The sequence below is a fragment of the Equus asinus genome, chromosome 2, assembly GCF_041296235.1.
Source record: "Equus asinus isolate D_3611 breed Donkey chromosome 2, EquAss-T2T_v2, whole genome shotgun sequence".
Classification (NCBI taxonomy): domain Eukaryota; kingdom Metazoa; phylum Chordata; class Mammalia; order Perissodactyla; family Equidae; genus Equus; species Equus asinus.
The window spans coordinates 165,552,343-165,575,610 of NC_091791.1; the positions used below are offsets into that span (position 1 = coordinate 165,552,343).

The window sequence follows — 23,268 nt, forward strand, 5'->3', positions numbered from 1 at the left end:
TTAGTAATCTGCTCACAATCTAGCATGTAACACCGTTTGCTGCTCTTTATAGTGTGTATTAGCTTTGTCACTCCAACTGAATAGTCATCCACATCAGAGGAGAGGTCAAGGCTTTTATGCATCGTCTATAATACCCCATCTCTGGGCGTGGTCCTGAGCACATTGTTAAGTTCTCAATTAACACTTGCCCATTAAACTTTCTACTTGCATGTGAGTCACCTGTGACCTCTCCTTTCTCCATGTTAGCTCAGCATATTGTACCTGGATTATACCAGTTACCATAGTTTACCTTTTATCAAAGGCGGAGCCCATACCTGTTTCTTTGGCTGCACTAGAAGCTCCTCAGGCATAGAGACCATATTGTTTTCATTTTGCACTGTTCACAGCATTTAACAGAATGCTGTAGTAAGAAGAAACTCAACAACTTTTTTTTTCAAGAAGGAATACTTTTATATAACAGGGAAAACAAGCCACATATTTTGAAGATAAATCCATTAAAAATATAATGGTAAATTAAAAAAAGATTTCTATAACCAATTAACTATTCCATTTACATTGAAACACTCATAATTAAATTTTTAAAAAATTTTATGTTCAAAGTGTCAGCACCGTTTCTTTCATTGGGTAGGTGATTTGGATAATCATTCAAGGAAGATCACTTAGTCCAATGTGATGGATCCTATATCCTTCACATACTGATATAAACATTGGCTGCAAATATTGAGGCTGTATTTCTGGATCAGACCATCTTGGTTTGAGCAGATGTGGCCAGAGTGAGAACCCTTGCCAAATTTTTGCAGGTGGCTCCAGTAGAGCTGCTGGTGACCCATCTTGCTTTCAGGGGTGCCAAGAGGCAAAAGGTCAACAACTGGTTTTTGTGTTTTTAATTAAATCAAATTCTTCAAGATCCTGCTCTGGCTCCTTCTCCAGGGTACTCTCATCATCATCATCATTGCCATAATAGTAACTGAGGTTTATCTAACATTTATATATCCCTTGCTGTATGCCAAGCTCTTTTCTAAGTGTTTTTCTTTTTTAAAAAATTATTTTATTGACTTCATAAGTTTGTAACATTGTGAAATTTCAGTTGTATATTATTATTTGTCAGTCATCATATATATGTGCCCTTTTACCCCTTATACCTATCCCCCTACCCCCCTTCCCCTCTGGTAACCACTAATCTGTTCTCTTTGTCCATGTGTTTGCTTGTCTTCCACATACGAGTGAAATCATATGGTGTTTGTCTTTCTCTGTCTGGCTTATTTCGCTTAACATAATACCCTCAAGATTGATCCATGTCATTGCAAATGGGACGATTTTGTCTTTTTTTATGGCTGAGTAGTATTCCATTGTATATATATACACCACATCTTCTTTATCCATTCATCAGTTGATGGGTACTTGGGTTGCTTCCACATCTTGGCTATTGTGAATAATGCTGCAATGAACATAGGAGTGCATAAGTCTCTTTGAATTGTTGATTTCAAGTTCTTTGGATAAATACCCAATAGTGGGAAGCTGGGTTGTATGGTATTTCTATTTTTTAATTTTTTGAGAAATCCTCATAGTCTTTCCATAGTGACTGCACCAGTTTGCACTCCCACCATCAGTGTATGAGTGTTCTCTTTTCTCCACATCCTCTCCAACATTTGTTATTTTTTTTGGTCTTAGTAATTATAGCCATTCTAACAGGTCTAAGGTGATATCTCATTGTAGTTTTGGTTTGCATTTACCTAATGATTAGTGGTTAGTGATGTTGAGCATCTTTTCACGTGCCTATTGGCCATCTGTATATCTTCTTTGAAAAATGTCTGTTCATATCCTCTGCCCATTTTTTGATTGGATTATTTTTTTGTTGTCGAATTGTGTGAGTTCTTTATATATTTTGGAGATTAACTCCTTGTTGGATATATGATTTACAAATATTTTCTCCCAGTTGGTGGGTTGTCTTTCTGTTTTGTTCCAGGTTTCCTTTGCCTTGTGGAAGCTCTTTAGTCTGAAGAAGTCCCATTTGTTTATTTTTTCTTTTGTTTCCTTTGCATGAGTAGACATGGTATTCAAAAAGATCCTTCAAAGACCTATGTCAAAGAGTGTACTGCCTATATTTTCTTCTAGGAGTTTTATGGTTTCATGTCTTACCTTCAAGTCTTTAATCCACTTTGAGTTAACTTTTATGTGTGGTGAAAGATAATGGTCTTCTTTCGTTCTTTTGCATGTGGCTGTCCAGTTTTCCCAATACCATTTATTGCAGAGACTTTCCTTTCTCCATTGTATGTTCTTGGCTTCTTTGTCGAAGATTAGCTGTCCGTAGACATGTGGCTTTATTTCTGGGCTTTCAATTCTGTTTCATTGATCTGCGTGTCTGTTTTTGTACAGTACCATGCTGTTTTGATTACTATAGCTTTGTAGTATATCTTGAAGTCAGGGATTGTGATGCCTCCAGCTTTGTTATTTTTTCTCAGGATTGCTTTAGCTATTCAGGGTCTTTTGTAACCTCATGAATTTTAGAATTCTCTGTTCTATTTCCATGAATACCCTTTCATTTTTTTTCAAGTATGAGGGCCTTCCTGATCGTTTCTTGTAGGGGTAGTCTTGTGACATTGAACTCCCTCAGCTTTTGTTTATCTGGGAAAGTTTTTATTTCTCCATCATTTCTGAAGGATAGTTTCACTGGATAGAGTATTCTTGGCTGAAAGTTTTTGTCTTTCAGAATTTTGAATATATCATTCTACTCTCTCCTAGCCTATAAGTTTTCTGCTGAGAAATCTGTTGAAAGCCTGATAGGGGTTCCTTTGTAGGTTATTTTCTTCTGCCTTCCTGCTTCTTTGTCGTTGACTTTTGCCAGTTTTACTAATATATGCCTTTGAGAAGGTCTTTTTACATTAATGTAATTAGGAGTTCTCTTCTCTTCATTTATATGTAATTCCAGCTCCTTCCCCAGGTTTGGGAAGTTCTAGCTAATATTTCTCTGAACAAACTCTCTGCTCCTTTCTCCCTTTCTTCTCCCCCTTGAATACCTATAATCCTTATGTTACATTTTCTAATTGAATCAGATATTTCTTGGAGAATTTCTTCATTTCTTTTTAGTCTTAGTTCTCTCTCTTTCTCCATGTGCTGCATTTCTATATTTCTGTCCTCTAAATTACTGATTCTGTCCTCCATAATATCAGCTCTATATTTTAAAGACCCCAGATTTTTCTTTATCTTATTCATTGTGTTTTTCATCTCCAACATTTCTATTTTTTTCTTAAAGATTAGCCCTGAGCTAACATCTGTTGCCAGTCTTCCTTTTTTTTTTCTCCCCAAAGGACCCCAGTACATGGTTGTATATTATAGTTGTAGGTCCTTCTGGTTCTGCTATGTTGGATGCTGCCTCAGCATGGCCTGGTGAGTGGTACTAGGTCTGTGCCCAGGATCCAAACTGGTGAAACCCTGGGCCACTGAAGTGGAGTGCACGCACTTAACCACTTAGCCACAGGGCCTGCTCCATTTCCAACATTTGTGATTTTTCTTTTTATAGTTTCAGTCTCTTTTGTGAAGAATTCCCTCTGTTCATTAATTTTATTCCTGAGATCATTAAGCTGTCTTTCTGAGTTTTCTTGTAACTTGTTGAATTTCTTCATGACAACTATTTTGAATTCTCTGTCATTTTGATTATAAATTTCTGTGACTTCAGGAGTGATTTCTGGGTACTTGTCATTTTCCTTCTGGTCTGGAGTGTTAATATACCTCTTCATTCTATTTGATGCGCTGGACTTTTGCCATTGCATAGTGGTACTATCTGGTTGCAGATTCTACCTGCCACCACTTCGGGGGGCAGGAGCTGTGTTTTCTGAGCCCTCTGTGACCCCTGGCAGATGTGCCTGACTGTTGGAAGCTATGGCCACAGGGCCTGTCTGCATTTTCCCGCTGGCTGCTGCTGCTTTACACGTGTATGCGCAGGTGCTTTGGTGGGGATCCACTCTTCTGGCCCATCGGCTGAGCTGGTGCACCAGGTGGGGTGGGAGGGGTGCTTTGTTTCATGTGCGCCATCCTGTGCATCCCTGCTCTGCACTCAGTGTCTGCCAGCTTGGGCTGCTCAGCTTGGTGCAGATACCCCTGTGATTGCTTAGCTGCCTAAGTGTGGAGCATTCCCACAGGCTGGTAAGCAACTCTGAGAGCACAAGCATTCTTGTGCAGGGCTGCCTTTTCTCCCTTCTCCTCTCAGTGTTGTGCACTGGCCACCACGTGAGGTCCCTCACTGTAGATTGCTGTCATTTGGGGGCAGGAGGAGATCTCCTTACTTCCTTCCACTGCCTCTTGGAGGGGCAGGGGAGTCCAGCACTCCCACCTTCAGACATATGGCTCTGTGGATATCTCAGACATCTATTGTGTTGTGTGAATGTCCTCTGTTGGTTTCTGAATGTCTGTTTCATTGTATCTTAGTGGAGAGAGACTAGGGGAAGATCTCACTCTACTATGATGCTGATGTCACTCTGTTCTAAGTGTTTTGCTCACTTAACATTTACAACAACTTTATGAGCAGGGCTGGGTCTAGGGGCTAGGCAAGGGAAGCATCCAGGGTGCAAAATTTAAGAGGCATTGACTTAGGGTCATACAAGCGCACTTTTGCATTCTAGGTGCCTCTCTTGCTTCACCCTACTCCTGGCCCTGCGTGTGAAGAAGGTACTAGTATACACCCATTTTTCAGATGAGTAAACTTGGGCACCAAGAGGTTAACTAACTTGCTTAAAGTCACACAGATACTAAGTGGCAGAGCTGGGATTTGAAGTTGAGCAGTTAGGCCTCAGAATCTGCTCTTACCCAGTCCCCCACACTGTCTTTTTAAGTGCAAGGTTAATTTTCTAAGTGTTAGGTTAATGTTAACCTAGTAAAATGTTCATATAATGGACATGGTTAGATATAGTATAAGCTGTAGATCCATATAGACTGTCTGGAGATACATATCTGAAGAGACTTGGAGACAGGTAAATGCATCAAGGAACCTGGGCATAGCAAGGGGAGGCAGGCTGGAATGTGTTTATAACTAAGAAAACGGAAACTTAAATTATGTGATTGCACTGTCACCTGCCTATAGAAAGACTTTGTAAACATAAGGGGAGTTGTCTTCTTGGAGCCTAAGGAAAAGGGATCAGAGATCAAGACTCTTATGTTGAACCAGTACTATCTGAGGAGAGCAGCTCCTCACCAGGTGGCTACTCACAGGCTCCACCTGGGTCTGGATAAACAGGCCTACTATGGGCTGAATTGTGTCCCACTCAAATTCATGTGTTGAAGCCCTAACCCCCAGTGTGATTGTATTTGGAGATGGGGCCTTTAAGGAGTTAATTAAGGCTAAATAATGTCATAAGGGTGGGTCACTGATCCAATAGGATGGGTGTCCCTATAAGAAGAGGAAGAGACACCAGGGATGTGCATGCACAGAGAAAAGACCATGTGAGGACACAGAGAGAAGGTGGCCATCTGCAAACCAAGGAGAGAGGCCTTAGGAGAAACCAATCCTACTGGTACCTTGATCTCGGACTTCCAGCCTACAGAACTGTGAGAAAACAAATTTCTGTTGTTTAAATTATTCAGTCTGTGATATTTTGTTATGGCAGCCCTAGCAGACTAGGACAGAGCCCTCTAGACCACTGGCCCCCTTTATTCTACTTTGGTGCTCACAAGTGACTTTCTGAAGATAATTCCATTTCCTAGGTACTGTGATTCCAGGAAAAGGGTGCTTTGAATAATGTCTCTAACCTCTCTAGCCACTGGTGAGAAATATCTCCTAATCCTCAACCCCATAATAAGCTATTAAAATATCTTAAAATTGTAAAAGTGTCTCAAGTTTGGTCTGAGTTGAAACCATTTTGTGTGATGTAGTTTATTGGAAGAAATGAGCATTTAAAAAATTAGCTTAAACAATTTTCTAATGAACTTTCAAGATATTAAAACTTGTTCTGTGGACTTAACCATCCACCTGCTCAACAGCTGCCTTGAGGCAAAAGTCTAGTGATCTTTAATCCGATTTTCCTTTCTTTCTGGGTCTCTTCAGACAGCGATTATCCAACCATTCTCCTTTCTTATACATATCCCTTCCAAGAGTGACTACTTTAACTGGCCTACCGTAGGGGTCAGGAAGAATCAATCTGTTGACTGCGTCACTTGTCCTAGGAAGGTTATATAGAACTATTGCTAGCTAATCTGAAAGCAGATTCTGGAAGGAGCCAGAAGCACCTGAGTACTATTGTGCCAAAGTTATTATTTCGCAAGGAGTAGAGCCAAAGGAATATGTTTTCCTTCTGTTGTATTCAGAAGAAAATGAATAATCAGAGGGGCAGTGTGCTTGCCCCTATTCAGGAGGAAACCACCTGCAGTTCTTCCTGGTGGGCACTGAATAAGAGTTGAAGTGCCAACCTTCTTCTTCCCCATCGTGGGAGCAGAAGCCCAGACTGCAGCAGGGACATATTACTTTCCTTGGACTCCCACAGCTATCATGCAGGAGGACCTGAGGGTCTCCCACACATATTCTAGGGGGATATCATAGCCCTCTCAGTAAGAGAGCCTAGCAACTAGGCTAGAGGCCTCCTCTCAGAGAGCTCTTAGGACAATCCCGTCCCCTGCTCACAGCTATGTGTTCTAGCTGGGGGCCCATGAGGGGGTTCTGGGTTCTGGGGCTCGTCACAGGAGGAAAGCATAAGAAATAGTCCATTCTCTTCAGAGCAGAGTGCTTTATTCTATTTCTTTCAAATTGCAGTTGGCACATCTCCCCCTAGTTTTTTTTTTTATTTTTTAAGATTTTATTTTTCCTTTTTCCCCCACAGCCCCCCAGTACATAGTTGCGTGTCTTCAATTGTGGGTCCCTCCAGTTGTGGCATGCAGGATGCCACCTCAGTATGGCTTGATGAGTGGTGCCATGTCCTTGCCCAGGATGCGAACTGGCAAAACCCTGGGTCACTGAAGCAGAGTGTGCGAACTTAACCACTCGACCACGGGTCGGCCCCGTCCCCCTAATTTTTTGTATAAACAAGATGAAATAAAAAACATACTCAATGTGTTGACTAATTGCTCCTTTTAACCTTCTTTTCTGAAGTTCTGTTTATCTAACCTTTATTAACATCTTTTGGCCTTCTCTGGTTCTTTTCCAAAGTCTTTTTTTAATAGCCTTTATTTTTTAGAGTAGTTTTAGATTCACAAGAAAACTGAGCAGGAGGTAAAGACAGTTCCCATATACCCCATACTCCAGTCATGCATAGCCTCTTCCACTCTCAACATCCCCATCAGAGACATGCATTTGTTACAGTTGGTGAACCTACATTTATACAGTATCATCCAAAGGGCGTGGGTAGTAGAGGAGAATCAAGGTTTAAAATATACAGAGTTGTGTCAGATATTAAGTAATTTGCCTATTCTAGGTACCTTATATAAGTAGAATCATACAATATTTGTCCTAAGTGCTTTTCACTTAGCGTAATGTCTTTAAGGTTCATCCAAGTTGTAGCATGTCTCAGAATCTCATTCTTTTTTAAGACTGAGTAATATTCCATTGTATGGCTATACCATTCATCAGCTGATGGATATTTGAGTTGTTTTCATTTTTTGGCTATTATGAATAATGCTGCTATGAACATTCATGTACAAGTTTTTTGTGAAAATATGGTTCTTAATCTGAGACTTGAAAGATGAGAAAGAGTCAGGCAAGTCTAGCATTGTTAATGAGCCTGATGATTAGGGCTATAAGAAAAGATAGGAGAAGTAGCATGAGGCTAGATCATTCAGATCCTTGTAAGGACTATGGATTTCATTCTAAGTATTATGTCAAAGCCATTGACTGAATGAAAGCTCCACATTAACATGATCTGGGGGCCGGCCAGGAAGTGCGGCTGTTAAGTTCGCACATTCTGCTTTGGCGGCCTGGGGTCCACTGGTTCAGATCTTGGGTGTCGACATGGCACCGCTTGGCGTGCCATGTGGTACTAGGTGTCCCACATATAAAATAGAGGAAGATGGGCATGGATGTTAGCTCAGGGCTAGTCTTCCTCAGCAAAAATGAGGAGGATTGGCAGATGTTACCTCAGGGCTGATCTTCCTCAAAAAAACCCAAAAAACAAAACCAAAAATAATGACATGATCTGATTTGTGTTTTCATATTGTCACATTTACTGCTATGTAGTGAATGGATTGTAGGGGGAAAACATTGTAAGGAAACCAGTTAGAAGACTGTTCTAACAGTTCAGGTGGGGGGAGGCAATAGCCTGGATTAAGGTTATAGCAGTGAATGTTGAAGTTTGTGAATGCATTCAAGATATATTTATTGCTTCCGTCAGGTTGAAGTTTTGAAGAAAAACAACAAAGAATTTAATAATTTCATTGGCTTGTACAACTTCAGGATGAGTTACACTAAATAATGCCTTTTTTTCTAGCATTTTTGTCACTCAAAAGTCCCTAAAACATTTTCCATGTCTAATGCTCTGTTTTTAGGTTGTGCTTGCTTGTAGGAACCAAGGCAGAACATTGCCAGATAGCCAAACTGCAGAACCGGTCCAAATTAGAAAGGTCCAAGATGGCAATGGGGTGCCGTGTGCAAAAGGTGCCGTGTGCAAGAAGGGAAGATCTATGTGTGCCCCAAATGCTCCTGCCCCAAGAGATGACTCGCAGACCCCTCCACCTTCACTTCCCATAAGAACCCTGCTCACCTGCCCTTCAGGGAGAAGGTGTTTTAGAGCATGAGCTCTGCCTCCTCCATTCATTAATCAATGAATAAAGTTTCGGCTCAGCTATTTTGAACCCTGTCTCATTCTATTGGTGTGAGTGGCTCCAGGAAAAATGACCCACTTCCTGGTCACTGGTCCCTTAGGACTCAGTAACATTTTCAGCTTTAGAGTTGTGCTTACAACCTACAGTTTTATAGGATTGCTGTCTTTTGATCTGTGTATAAATTCAGAATATAGAGTTAAACTTTCATGCAATCCCCTTGTGATCAGCCAGCTCAAAGGTGATCTCCACCAGTAAGGGCATTTTCATTTAACTCATTGTGATTTAATACATCTTATTTTCCTTTTATAATGATTTTCTAATATAGATACATATGACGATCATAGTAGAAACTAATCTCTTTTAGATCAAAGGCACCATGTTCCTTCTTTCTTTTTTAAAAATAGACTCTATGAAACATATGTTACACCTTATGTAGTTGTCCCATAGTCCTTGGGTATTCTGTTCTGTTTTTTTTCCCAGTCTTTTTTCTGTTTGCTTTTCAGTTTTGGAGGTTTCTATTGAGATGTCCTCAAGCTCAGAGAGGTCTTTCCTCAGCTCTGTCCAGTCTACCAATAAGCCTATCAAAAGCGTTCTTCATTTCTGTCACAGTGTTTTTGATCTCTTGTATTTACTTTTGGTTCTTTCTTAGGATTTCCATCTCTCTGCTTACATTGCATGCTGTCTGCTTTATCCCTTAGAGTCCTTAGCATGGTAATTATAGTTGTTTTAAATAAATCTGTGAATTTCAACATCCCTGCAATATCTGAGTCTGCTTTTGATGCTTACTTTACCTCTTCACGCTGTGTTTTTTTGCCTTTCAGTAGGTCTTTTAACTTTTTCTGGATAGCCGGACATGATGTGCTTGGTAAAAGGAGCTGCTGGAAATATGCCTTTAGTAACGTGGCGAAGGGGTATGTGGGGAGGGGAAGCATTCTGTAGTCCTGTGATTGGGTCTCAGTCTTTTAGTGAGTCTGTACCTCTGGGTTGTGAACTTCACATGTGCTTCTCAGTCACCCTCCCCTCTCTGAGGTGGGATGGGATGATTAGAGTGGGCTGGAGTTGGGTATTTTCCTTCCCCCAGGTCTGTCAGTCTTTGATAATACCCCAGCGTGTTAGGCTCTGGTTAAACAGTTTACCCTGACGGCAGGCCTTGTTAAGATGGACAGAATGCTCTGGTGTGTTTCAAAAGGGTTCCATTTTCCCTCCTCCTGCTGGAAGTCTGAAGGGATTTTTCTCCTATACTCATTGTGAGAATGAGGTAGAGCTCCTGGAGGTAAAACTCACAAAATCCTGGGAGCCCTCCCGTGACTGGGTCCTGTGGAGTTTTTATCTCTAAGACTCATCTGTACGGGAGCCTCCAGGAAATCGCCAATTACAGGTCAGGTTTCCCTACCCCAGCACTGGTTCCGTGGAGGTTGCTGCTTGTGGGTTTCTGCTCCAGTAAGTTGTGATTCTCTGTATTCACCTGTCGGTCTCTCCAGTTTTGGGGCCAGTGGTTTGCCCTGTGACCTCACTTGTCTGATGGATTTAAGGAGTTGTTGTTTTTCAGTTTGTTGTTTTTCAGTTGTTGATTTTACTTGTTGTAAGGATGGAGTGGTGACTTCCAAACTTCCTACATGCTGCTTTGGAAATCGGAAGACTCCAGTCTTTTTAAGTGTCTCTCCAGAGCTGCACTGACTAGAAATCTAGTCAGATCTTTTTCATTGCTAGGTATGTATCTCTTTACTTCAGTGTTCTATACTGTGGTTTGGAAATAATAGTCCCTGCCCATTGGCCTGTGGCAGATCAGGTGGGGCCTGAATTACATGAGAAGTTCTGGATCATGGAAGGAGGATGCCCTGAAGGGCTGAGAGGTCAGGCTGAAAGAATCAATAAGCAGAGAGACAAAGACAGTAGCCTGCCCCAGGAGAGTGACAAAGGCTGCGGTGGTCAGGCAAAGATAAGTCTGCCAAGGCATTTGGAGCACTGTCGTAGAGTGTGGTTCCAGGGTAAACAGTTGGAGAATGAAGCCCTGGCAATGGGTGGAAGGATGGGAGGTCTTTGGGTGCCAGGGTCACAAGTCATAGTAGCCAGGAGGGTATTAAAGATAGAGTAGTTGCCAGCATCACCAGCTTCCTGTTTCTTCCCTCAGACCTCAGGTCCTGCCCTTTCTTTTCAAGGGTCCTTCAGCCTCTCCTCACTTCCTTCTTGCTGCCCTTTCCTCTCTAGAAAACTATAAATATTTTCCCCAGAAACTTTGACTGCTAGATCCTCTGATCAGAGAGGCTTGAGGCTTCTTAGGGGACTTCGGGGTTGGGGGAGAGCAGATGTGTGGAGGCTGGCTTGTTGCTTGTGCTGGGTCAAGTTGGTTGAGGGATTTCTGCCATTCTAGTTGTATCTTGTCCTTCAGAGCTGCCTAGCTTCTCTGTAGAGGGAACAAGGACCCCTTCACTGTCTAACGTGTGGCAAAGAGAGGTCCAGAGAATAGAGACAAAGCTGATTTGGAGGCTCAGGTGTTCAAGCTCCTTCCCCTTGCTTCTCTTCACACTTCAGGCTGTGTGACGTCTTCTATATCCAGGAAAATTCTTCTCTTGATGTTTGTATTCATTAAATGGAACATAGAATGAGGCCTGCTTTGGGTATCAAGCCAGAAAGTCTCAGCATCTTGCAGCATCAGAAAGTGATGGATCAGTACCCAAGTTACTCAGCCCCATGCCATCCAGCCCCAATCCCCTACAGCTGGGTGCTATAACAACACAGCCTAAGAGGAGAGAGGCTCAGAAACCTCTCCAGCCACAGAATCTTCAGGACCTAACTCTCCAGGGGCCGCCACCTGGGGCCAAGTAAAGGAGCACACACAGGACCAAGACTGAGTATGTGAGGTGTTTCATTGGAGGGGTGGAGGTAGCCATGGTGACCCTTCTTTAGCTCCAGAGAGAAGAGTGAGAAGATAGGAGTGTGTAAGGGGCTAAGAAAGGTTCTTACAAGAAAGGCAGAGTGAGCAAGAGGGAAAGGGGTGGCTGGTGAAGCTTTTCTCTTGTGCAGATGTGAAGCAGGTTGCCGAAGGAAGGGCTTTGTATTGATATGTAATATAGCAGGCTGCTGGATTAATCTAGGTTGGAACATACTTGAGACTTTTCCTTGGCCCCAGAGGTTCTAAGATTTGTGTTCAGATCCATGATGTTATATGACTTTGGACAATTCATTTAACCTCCCTGAAAATCAGTTACTAAAAACGAGTTACCGTAATACCTGCCTTACCACACAGATAGAGTGGTAATTTTGTATGTGTGAGAGGTCTTTGTAAATGCTAAAGCTTTGTTATTTAAAGTGTGGCCTGAGGACTAGCAGCATCAAAATCACCAGGCGGCTTGTTAGAAATGAAAATCTCAGGTCCCATTCCAAATCTACTGAACCAGAACCTGCGTTTTAACAAGATCCCTGGATATTCAGATGCACATTAAAATTTTAAAAGCATCACTGCAAAGCACTCTACAAATTAGTGTTACTGCTTGAGTGAGGATCAAAAATCACTTGAGATTCAGTTTTGCTCTCTTATATAAGACCATAAAGGGGTGGAAGGTGCCTACCTCTTTGAGTAACAGGTCCCTCTACCACAATTTCTTTAATAAGTGTAGTTTTTTTTTTTTTGAGGAAGATTAGCCCTGAGCTAACTGCTCCCAATCCTCCTCTTTTTGCTGAGGAAGACTGGCCCTGAGCTGACATCTGTGCCCGTCTTCCTCTACTTTATATGTGGGACGCCTACCACAGCATGGCTTGCCAAGTGGTGCCATGTCCGCACCCGGGATGCGAACCAGCGAACCCCGGGCTGCCGAAGCAGAACGTGCACATTTAACCACTGCACCACTGGGCCACCCCTCTCAAATAAGTGTAGTCTTAAGGAAAATAATTAAGAATGTGCTGGGTGCCAGCAGTGGAATGGGAGGAAATAAAAGAAGGAGGGCCTTGAGAGAGGAAAGGAAGGTAGATGTTGAAAGGAGGATGGACTACACTGATTTTCTGGGATGAGGGTAGGGGAGCAGGTGTTGGAGACAAGTAGAGAACATTTGTAATCCCGTGGCAGGGGGCTTTGAGCACATGAAGTTCAGGTGTTCTGGGCTAGGAGGTCAGTTTCTCCTTTTTGCCACCTTTCTCCTTTTTCTAACAGGAGACATGCTTCTGGAATGACCCTCCTCTTGCTCCTACTAATGGACCAGCCTGGCTTCTCTGAGGCCCGTGACTTCCTCCATCCTCATGTTGACAGGCCCAAAGCAAAGGTCTCTGGCAGGTACAAAGAATGCTGTGACATGATAATGAAGATTCCAGGGCTGGCCACTGAGAAGAGCTGTAAGAAGAGTAAGACCTTTATCCATAGTGTGTTTCCCAACACAGGTGGCCTCTGTGAAGGTCCAGCTGTGAGGTGTGTGAGGAAGCCTGGCCTTTATAGCTGCCACCTCACCACCTTCAAAATCAGTCAATGTAATCTCTAACAAAAGTCTTGTCCTCACACTGTTACTACCATCACACTACCTTCTGGAGGGATGTGAGGGTGGTCTGTGTGTGGAAAAACCCAATTTGCTTGGATGAATAGTCTCTGTAGCCTCTCATCAACGGTGTCCATGGTTCTGCTCCACCCCCTCCCCATTCCCACTATGAGGTCCCAGCTGGTATGGATTCTCCCCTAGAGCCTAGATTGCCTTACTGTTGCTTAGGTCCTAGCCCCTGACCCCTGCTGTCCTGCCCTCTATCCTGTGGATGTCTGTAAGAGGGACGGTGGAGGCAGAGGGGAGATGGGCTTGTCACCAGCCCCCTTTGGGACTTTTTTAAAAAAAATTTTATTTTTTATTTTTTATTAGTGTTATGATAGATTACAACCTTCTGAGATTTCACTTGTACATTATTGTTAGTCATGTTGTGGGTACACCACTTCCCCCCTTTGGGACTTTTAATACTTGTCCAGTCTAATTGCCTTGTCCTGCCTGTAAAGAAAGAGAGAGAGCTGATGTTAAATACTTTCCTGGAGTTTGGCCCCTATTCTCCTCAGCCCTCACACCCTAGGGTGGAAGAGAAGGTCAGAGGGAGGGTTGTGAGCCTGGTGTGGGCAGTTATCCTCAGGGGTCTGCTGAGCCATCTTGCCCACCTGCTGCTTTAATAAAAGTATCAAAGGTGCTGACCATGAATGGTTCTGAGTGTTTGGGTTTCCAGCTCCCTGTCATCTGAGGGCAGCGGGTGACAGAGAGGGGTTTTGAGGGGAAACTCTCCTTTACAGAAACAAGTCCCAGAACTGTCAAGCACCAGCAGTGGGTAGGACTCACTGTCAGGAGATGGGAGTGTTGTGGGCTTGGGGCAGACCCAGCCCAAGAGATCCTGTCTCTGACATCCATCCTGCTGCCACAGCTACCCTGGCTGTACCTGTCTTCATAGCTTAGCAAAAGATGCAAAAGAGTGTTGAAAAGACCAAACTGATTACTGAGAGTACAGGAAAATTAACCTAGAGAATATAATTATCATAAAGCTTACAAAGTACAGATTCCCTAACTTGTTCTATTCCACCTGTCATCTTGAGACACTTTAACTCAGGTCAAAAGGAGGAGGAAAGGTGCCCAACACAACTACTGAGCATCCTCAGCATGCCAGAAACATTTCCTACATTATGGCAACTGTATTGTGGAAGGGGAAGGAAAGGTGGGAGAAGGGAAGGTGGGAGATGAAGGAAGATGTCTGCCGTGGGTTTGATCTCCTCCAAAGGACTTTCAGCATTTAGAATTAACCCCTTTCTACATCAGTGTGATATTTAAAATTTTTATTCTGTCATCTCTACATTGTATGATCTTTTGGTTACTAGAGTTCCTACAAGGGAATTGGTAAGGAAAAGTTTAGGACCCACGAGTTCATTTTTAAATTTCAGGCTAAGAAGGTCAGAGTCTTTGCTGTTAGTTCAACTTACTCTTTTGTCCTTTAAGTGGAAATTGCTTTTCTATAACAGGAAAGATAAATCTAGATTCTTATTGCACACTATATGTGAAAATACATTTCAGACAGAATAAAGATATAAACAAACGAAACAGAACTACAAAAATGTTAAAAGAAAATTTGGACAGTAGGAAATCTTGGGGTAGGGTGTGAGCTTCTTAAGCAAGACAGGAGGCCAGGATCCATAAAAGAAAAGATTACTGCACAAAAATGAAAACTTGGAAATGAAAAAAAGAATAAACACAAATGATACAATTGCAAGAAAATTTTTGTACTTATGTCATCAACAAATGACTTTTCTACTATACAAACATCTCTGCTGAAGTGATAGGAAAAAGTCAACAACTCAATAGAAAAATAGGCAAGTGACATAAACAGACAAATGATAGAAGAGGAATTCTGAATGGTAAGTAAACCTAATCAAAGATGCCCAATCTCTCTATTAGAGAAATTAAACAAAAATGAGCTGTCCAACAGATTGGCAAAAATTAGTTAAGGTGATCTAGTGTAGGTGAAAGTATGAGAATGAGCATTCATTCATACACATACACATTGTCTTATATATAGTTGGTATATATATATATAATATGTAATATATTATTGTATTCATTCAACACAATGAATTAGGAGCATGAATTGCCACAGCTTTTGGGGGAGTAACACAGTAATATCTACTAATATTAAAACTATGTAACAATATTGTATTATAATCAGCACTTGCTAAGGGACTAGATTTTAATTATTCTGATCCCTAAAAAGAAATAATAATTATGTGACGTGATATAGGTGCTAATTATTGCTACAAGGGCAATAATGTTATAAGATATAGATGTATCAAATTGACATATTGTTCACCTTAAATTTACACAATGTTGTATGTCAAATATATTTCAATAAGAAAACCAAAAAAACCCACAAAGCCCCCCACATGTATTACCTACGGTTATGTGAGTGTTTGACAAGAGTGTTACTTCAGGGAATGGATGTAATAGCTTTCTAATGTATTTAGAGGAGTGTTTAAAAACACATGTAATAAAGATGTTTATAAGAAAATAAAAACTATGTATCCCCTTTTATATAAAAAATTCAAACTTTTAAAATATATCCTTAAAAAAGTACTAATATCCAAGGACATATACAATTGGATATTTATTTCAACTTTGTTCATAGTGACAAATACTCAGAATAATCTAAATATCCATCAAAGATGAATGATTAAATAAATTATGGAAACCCATTCTGAGGACTGTTGTGCAGATGTTCAGAAAAAATGAGTTAGACTCATATGTATTGACCTGAAAGGATGTACATTATATGTTGTAGTGTGTAGAGGGGGAAAGATTGTAGAATAATGTATATAGTCTGATCTCAAATTTGAAAGGAGATAAAATATCTATACGTGCTTATTGGTGTTTTTATATGTCTCTAGAAATATAGAGAAAGTTAAGGAATGCTACAATAAGCCTTTAACATGGTTACCTCAGGAAATGAGATCGGAGGGTGATTATTTATTTAAAAAATATTGTGTTTTGCGGCTGGCCCCGTGGCCGAGTGGTTAAGTTCGCGCGCTCCGCTGCAGGCGACCCAGTGTTTCGTTGGTTCGAATCCTGGGCGCGGACATGGCACTGCTCATCAAACCACGCTGAGGCAGCGTCCCGACACGTGCCACAACTAGAAGGACCCACAAGAAAGAATATACAACTATGTACCGGGGGGCTTTGGGGAGAAAAAGGAAAAAAATAAAATCTTTTAAAAAAAAATATTGTGTTTTTAAACATGTTACCGTGAGCATGTACAACTTTTGGAATTTAATATGCACGAATGTGAAAGACATTGATTAAAGTAAAATAAAAGAGGGAAAAACTAGAGAGTAAATATATTAATGTGTGTGGGACAGAGGAGGGTTGGCAGGCTGATGAAGGGCAAGTTATGACTGGGAAAGAATAATCAAATAGAAAAAGCGACCCTGAAGGAAACAGAGATTACATAAGCAGAAGAGAATTAAAAATAAGCGGCAACTTAAAACTTGAATTAATACTTTTAGAGAGATTCAAGAAGATATTATATTCATGCTTATTTTGGGAGCACATATACTAAAATTGGGATGATACAGAGATTAGCATGGCCCCCGAGCAAGGATGACATGCAAATTTGTGAAGAAGATATTACAGCCATAAAACAAGAACATGTATGATGTGATACAGAATAATCAGAGAATCAGAAATAATTCTTGGAAATGAAAATGTGACTGTTGAACAGAAAATTTTATTGGATGAGGAAGATAAAATCAAGTAAATCTCCAAGGAGATAGAATAAAAAGTCAGAGATGACAAATATGAGAGAAGAAACCAAAAGATGTAGAGGATGAATCCTGGAAGTCTAACATTTGATTAACAGGTATTCTAGGGAGAACAAATGAAACAGAGGGGAGGACCTTATCAAGGATATAATAAGATAAAATTTCTCAGAGCTGAAGGGAGACACAAAATTTCAAATTCAAAGTGTTTACTAAAGTCAGAGAAGAAGAAATTAAATAGGGTTTCGACACGTAAAATTTCAGAATATTGAAGATATAAAGGAGATTATAAAAGCCTCTAGAGAGGCCCACAAAACAATGAGAATTAGATTAGCATCAGAGCTCTGGTTAGCAACACTGGCTGCTAGAAGACAACTAAAACAAGGTCTTCAAAGACATTGGTGATTTTCAGCTTGGAATTCCATACTCAACCAAATATTTAGTCAAATGTAAAGCAGACTAAAGACATTTTTAGATGTCAAGATTCAGAAGTTTTACAATTTATATATTGTTTCTTAGGAAGCTATTCTAAGATCTAGTCTATAAAAACGAGCATGAAAAATAAAAAAGATTAAGATATAGAATTCAGGTAACAGAGGATCCAATCTAGAGGAAAGACCCCAGATGCTAGTTGTGGAAGGTCATGAGAGCGATTAGAACAGACTGAACAGAGGGGAAAGGACTCAAACGGAGTTCTCTAGGAAAAAGAATCATTAGAATAGATATAAAGATTAAAAGTTTGTAAAAACTCCAGGATAGAGGCATGGAAAGCAAGAAAGCAAGAAAGGTAACCAAGTGGGATGTGTAGTCACAGCATTCTTAACGTTTGAACAATATACACACAGTCATAATGTAATACTCTTTAGGTAAATGCTTTTTAATGGTCTTCCATATTTGGAATCACCATAAACACAAGATCTACTGATGGTTATGGTATAGAATATAAATATTATCAACTCAGGCAATTAAAAAGTACAGATGACAGAATTGGGAGGTGCAAGGCAAAGAAGAGGTGGAGGGAAGGGCAGGGGTTCTAATAGTCTCCTTTTATAAAGTACTGGGGCAAGAGATCTAATTATATTAATTTATTAATTCAATAAATACTCATGCAGCATCTGCTATGGTTCCAGGCTCTCTTCTGGAGATTCAGTGGTGGACAAAACAGACACAAATCTCAGCCTACTAGAAAGACAATGATAGAAGAATTACACTTACAACCATAGTCTTAGGTGGACAATGGATAGTAAATGGGGCAAGAAGGCATCCCCAAAATTGCAGAATGGAGCACATCCCTGGTGTGGCAATCATGGACGCGCCACTGGGATTTCCTTTCTGGAAAGAAATAGGCCAGCGTACATCTCCCAGTGAAAAAAGAAAACTTCACCTCTCAGAAAAGGAAAGATGACATTGAAATTTCTGTGTGGTGTTGTTTAATTGCAAGTTTCTATATGGCCGGGTATTTTAATTCAGTTTCTCTGGGAAGCAGACTCTAAGATTCAGTCAGAACAGCCAGTCCAGAGAGATAAGGAAGGAAGACCGGGTAGGAAGACCCTCAGACTGCAGTGCAGTTCTGAGAAAGTCTCAGGTGGCCCAGTGGGAGCTCCAGGGCAGAGACTGCCTAAAGTGGAATTGGGCGGAAATAGCCTGACTCTAGTGTCCCCACTGGGTTCAGTCGTTTTCTGGGGATAGTGTGGTTCTGATGCTGCAGTGTCCCAGAGACTCTGGAGCTGGAGGCTGGTAACTGCATCTCTTGCAGCTGATTTTTAGAAAATCATCCATTTTATGAAAATGGAGAAAGTTTTGAAACCAGCAGAGAGTGAGTCATTGATGATTAAGTAGCTAGGAACTAAAGATTTTTTTCCTTTTTGCAATTACTGATTATAGCTTTTAGCTGTTTAACCCACCCATTGTTACCTGTGCTGTTTAGGCAATATGCTGTCTGATTCCCACTGCATTCCGGTAGATAACATCTCCCTGGAGCCTGGGTCACCATGGTAATGGGTGGGTGAGCTGTTTCTCATGAATTAGAACTCCTTGTCCACTTCAGGCCGGTTGAGACCACCAACTCATCAACTGGGCACATGCAGATGTCTGTTACATGACCTTTTGACGTCAAGAGGCTAAAAACTCCACCGTCAAATCATGCTAACGCCATCACTTTGTGAACATGGGTCCTATGAAGAGGCATGGAGTCTGACTACACTTGTGCAGATCAATTACCTCACCTCTCCTCACCTCCAATCACCTGTCTCCACATTGCTGACCACCTTGCCCCCCTATCCCATAAATATCCCTAAGTCCCTATTTTTTGGGAAGCAGATTTGAGACTCAGGCTCTTGCTTCCTCACATGGCTGCCTTGTGATTAAACTCTCTTCCTGCTGCAATCTCATCGTCTCCGTGTTTGGCTTTCTGGGTGGTCGGCAAAACCGAACCTGGTCCAGTAACAGTTTTATGTATGAAAATTGAGAAAGTTGAGAAGATTTTAAGTATCTGCCTAGGATGGCTTCCAAGATTTTTTCCCTCTAGTGTACACACTTTCTGCCAGTTATTCAATCAAACACAATCAAAATTCTTTCTAGGTGCTGATGTGAAGGGATTTTGCAGATGTAAATTAAGGTCCCAAATGAGCTGATCTTTCTTTTTTTTTTTTTTTTTTTACCTGAAGAATTTATTTCTTGAAAGAGACATCAAATAAGACTGTTTGCAGCCCTGTTGAAAAGGACAATATCAGGAGGAGAAGAAGACGGCATCTGTTGTAGACAGCTGTCCCAAGACTCCGGACCAGGCCTGTTTTCCCAACCTTATATCTCCTCATTTAAACCTTTGTTATGCTTAAACTGTATACCTATTTTATAATTTGTTTGGAATATTATTACTATTTTTTTCCATTTTTTTTATTGAGTTAATGATAGGTTACAATCTTGTGAAATTTCAGTTGTACATTAATATTTGTCATTCATGTTGTAGGTGCACCACTTCACCCTTTGTGCCCACCCCCCACCCCACCTTTCCCCTGGTATCCACTAAACTGTTCTTAGTCCATAGTTTTAAATTCCTCATATGAGTGGAGTCATACACAGATTATCCTTCTCTTGCTGGCTTATTTCACTTAACATAATTCCCTCAAGGTCCATCCATGTTACTGCAAATGGAATGATTTTTTTCTGTTTTACAGCTGAATAATATTCCATTGTATATATGTACCACATCTTCTTTATCCAATCGTCTGTTGATGGGCACTTAGGTTGCTTCCATGTCTTGGCCATTGTAAACAATGCTGCAATGAACATTGGGGTGCATAGGACTTTTGGGATTGCTGACTTCAAGCTCTTTGGATAAATACCCAGTAGTGGGATGGCTGGTAGTTCTATTTTTAATTTTTTGAGGAATCTCCATACTGTTTTCCATAGTAGCTGCACCAGTTTGCATTCCCACCAGCAGTGTGTGAGGGTTCCTTTTTCTCCACAACCTCTCCAACATTTGTTACTATTAGTTTTAGATATTTTTGTCATTCTAATGGGTGTAAGGTGATATCTTAGTGTAGTTTTGATTTGCATTTCCCTGATGATCAGCGATGATGAGCATCTTTTCATGTGCCTATTGGCCATCCGTATATCTTCTTTGGAGAAATGTCTGTTCATGTCTCCAGCCCATTTTTTGATTGGGTTGTTTGATTTTTTGTTGTTGAGTTGTGAGAGTTCTTTATGTATTATGGATATTAAACCTTTGTCAGCTATATGACTTGCAAATATTTTTTCCCAGTTAGTGGGTTGTTTTTTTGTTTCAATCCTGTTTTCATTTGCCTTGAAGAAGCTCTTTAGTCTGATGAAGTCCCATTTGCTTATTCTTTCTATTGTTTCCCTTCTCTGAGAAGGCATGGTGTCCGAAAAGATCCTTTTAATACTGATGTCAAAGAGTGTACTGCCTACGTTTTCTTCCAGAAGCCTTATGGTTTCAGGTCTCACCTTTAGGTCTTTAATCCATTTTGAGTTTATTTTGGTGAATGGTGAAAAGGAATGGTCAATTTTCATTCTTTTACATGTGGCTTTCCAGTTTTCCCAGCACCATTTGTTGAAAAGACTTTCTTTTCTCCATTGTATGCCCTCAGCTCCTTTGTCAAAGATAAGCTGTCCATAGATGTGTGGTTTTATTTCTGGGCTTTCAATTCTGTTCCATTGATCTGTGCACCTGTTTTTGTACCAGTACCATGCTGTTTTGATTACTGTAGCTTTGTAGTATGTTTTGAAGTCAGGGATTGTGATGCCTCCCGTTTTGTTCTTTTTTCTCAGGATTGCTTTAGAAATTCGAGGTCTTTTGTTGCCCCATATGAATTTTAGGATTCTTTGTTCTAATTCTGTAAAGAGTGTCATTGGGATTCTGATTGGGATGGCATTGAATCTGTAGATTTCTTTAGGTAGAACGGACATTTTAACTATGTTTATTCTTCCAATCCATGTACATGGAATGTCTTTCCATCTCCTTATGTCGTCATCCAATTCTCTCAGAAAGGCCTTGTAATTTTCATTATATAGGTCCTTCACTTCCTTAGTTAAATTTACCCCAAGGTATTTTATTCTTTTTGTTGCGATTGTGAATGGTATTGTGTTCTTGAGTTCTTTTTCTGTTGGCTCGTTACTGGAGTATAGAAATGCTACTGATTTATGCAAATTGATTTTGTACCCTGCAACTTTGCTGTAGTTGTTGATTACTTCTAAGAGTTTTCCAATGGATTCTTTGGGGTTTTCTATACATAAGATCATGTCGTCTGCAAACAGCGAGAGTTTCACTTCTTCCCTCCCTATTTGGATTCCTTTTCTTCCTTTTTCTTGCCTGATTGCTCTGGCCAGGACCTCCAGTACTATGTTAAATAAGAGTGGTGATAGAGGGCATCCTTGTCTCGTTCCTGTTTTCAGGGGGATGGCGTTCAGTTTTTGCCCATTGAGTATGATGTTGGCTATGGGTTTGTCATATATGACCTTTATTATGTTGAGGTAGTCTCCTTCTATGCCAATTTTGTTCAGAGTTTTCATCATAAATGGCTGTTGGATCTTGTCAAATGCCTTCTCTGCATCTATTGAGATGATCATGTGGTTTTTATTCCTCAGTTTGTTGATGTGGTGTATCACGTTGATTGATTTGTGGATGTTGAACCATCCCTGTGTCCCTGGTCTGAATCCCACCTGATCATGATGTATGATCCTTTTGATGAATTGCTGAATTCTGGTTGCCAAAATTTTGTTTAGAATTTTTGCATCTATGTTCATCAGTGATATTGGCCTGTAGTTCTCTTTTTTCGTGGCGTCCTTGTCAGGTTTTGGTATCAGCGTGATGTTGGCCTCATAGAATGTGTTAGGAAGTGTTCCATCTTCCCTAATTTTTTGGAATAGCTTGAAAAGGATAGGTATTAAATCCTCTCTGAAAGTTTGGTAGAATTCCCCAGGAAAGCCATCTGGTCCTGGGGTTTTATTCTTTGGGATGTTTTTGATTGCTGTTTCAATCTCTTTCCTTGTGATTGGTCTGTTCAAATTGTCTGCCTCTTCTTGAGTGAGCTTTGGGAGATTGTAGGAGTCCAAGAATTTATCCATTTCCTCTAGGTTATCCATTCTGTTGGCATATAGTTTTTTTGTAGTATTCTCTTATAATCTGTTGTATTTCTGCAGAGTCTGTTGTTATTTCTCCTCGCTCATTTCTGATTTTGTTTATTTGAGCTTTCTCCCTTTTTTTCTTTGTAAGTCTGGCTAGTGGTTTGTCAGTTTTATTTATCTTCTCAAAAAACCAGCTCTTTGTTTCATTGATTCTTTCTACTGCCTTTTTCGTTTCAATAGTATTTATTGTTGCTCTGATTTTTATTATTTCTCTCCTTCTGCTGACTTTGGGCATTATTTGTTCTTTTTTCTCTAGTTCAGTTAGGTGTACTTTAAGATTGCTTATTTGGGATTTTTCTTGTTTGTTAAGATGTGCCTGTATTGGGATGAATTTTCCTCTTAATACAGCTTTTGCTGTATCCCATATGAGTTGGTATGGCATGCTATCATTTTCATTTGTTTCCAGGTATTTTTTGATTTCTTCTTTAATTTCTTCAATGATCCATTGCTTGTTCAGTAGTGTGCTGTTTAGTCTCCTCATCTTTGTGCCTTTCTCAGCTTTTTTCTTGTAATTAATTTCTAGCCTTATAGCACTATGATCGGAGAAGATGCTTGTTATTCTTTCAATTTTTTTAAATTTGTAGAGGCTTGCCTTGCTTCCCAACATATGGTCTATCCTTGAGAATGTTCCATGT

The 23,268-nt window shown here is 40.5% G+C and overlaps 1 protein-coding gene and 1 pseudogene across 1 annotated transcript; one reads left to right on the forward strand and one right to left on the reverse strand.

Annotated features, from left to right (window-relative positions):
* Positions 1-659: 659 nt before the first annotated feature.
* Positions 660-830, reverse strand: LOC106833380 (small ribosomal subunit protein uS14-like). The gene has a single exon (XM_044765296.1). The coding sequence runs from the start codon at positions 828-830 to the stop codon at positions 660-662; it is 171 nt and encodes a 56-aa protein (XP_044621231.1).
* Positions 831-16,760: 15,930 nt separating this feature from the next.
* Positions 16,761-16,859, forward strand: LOC123283588 (U6 spliceosomal RNA; annotated as a pseudogene).
* Positions 16,860-23,268: the final 6,409 nt, after the last annotated feature.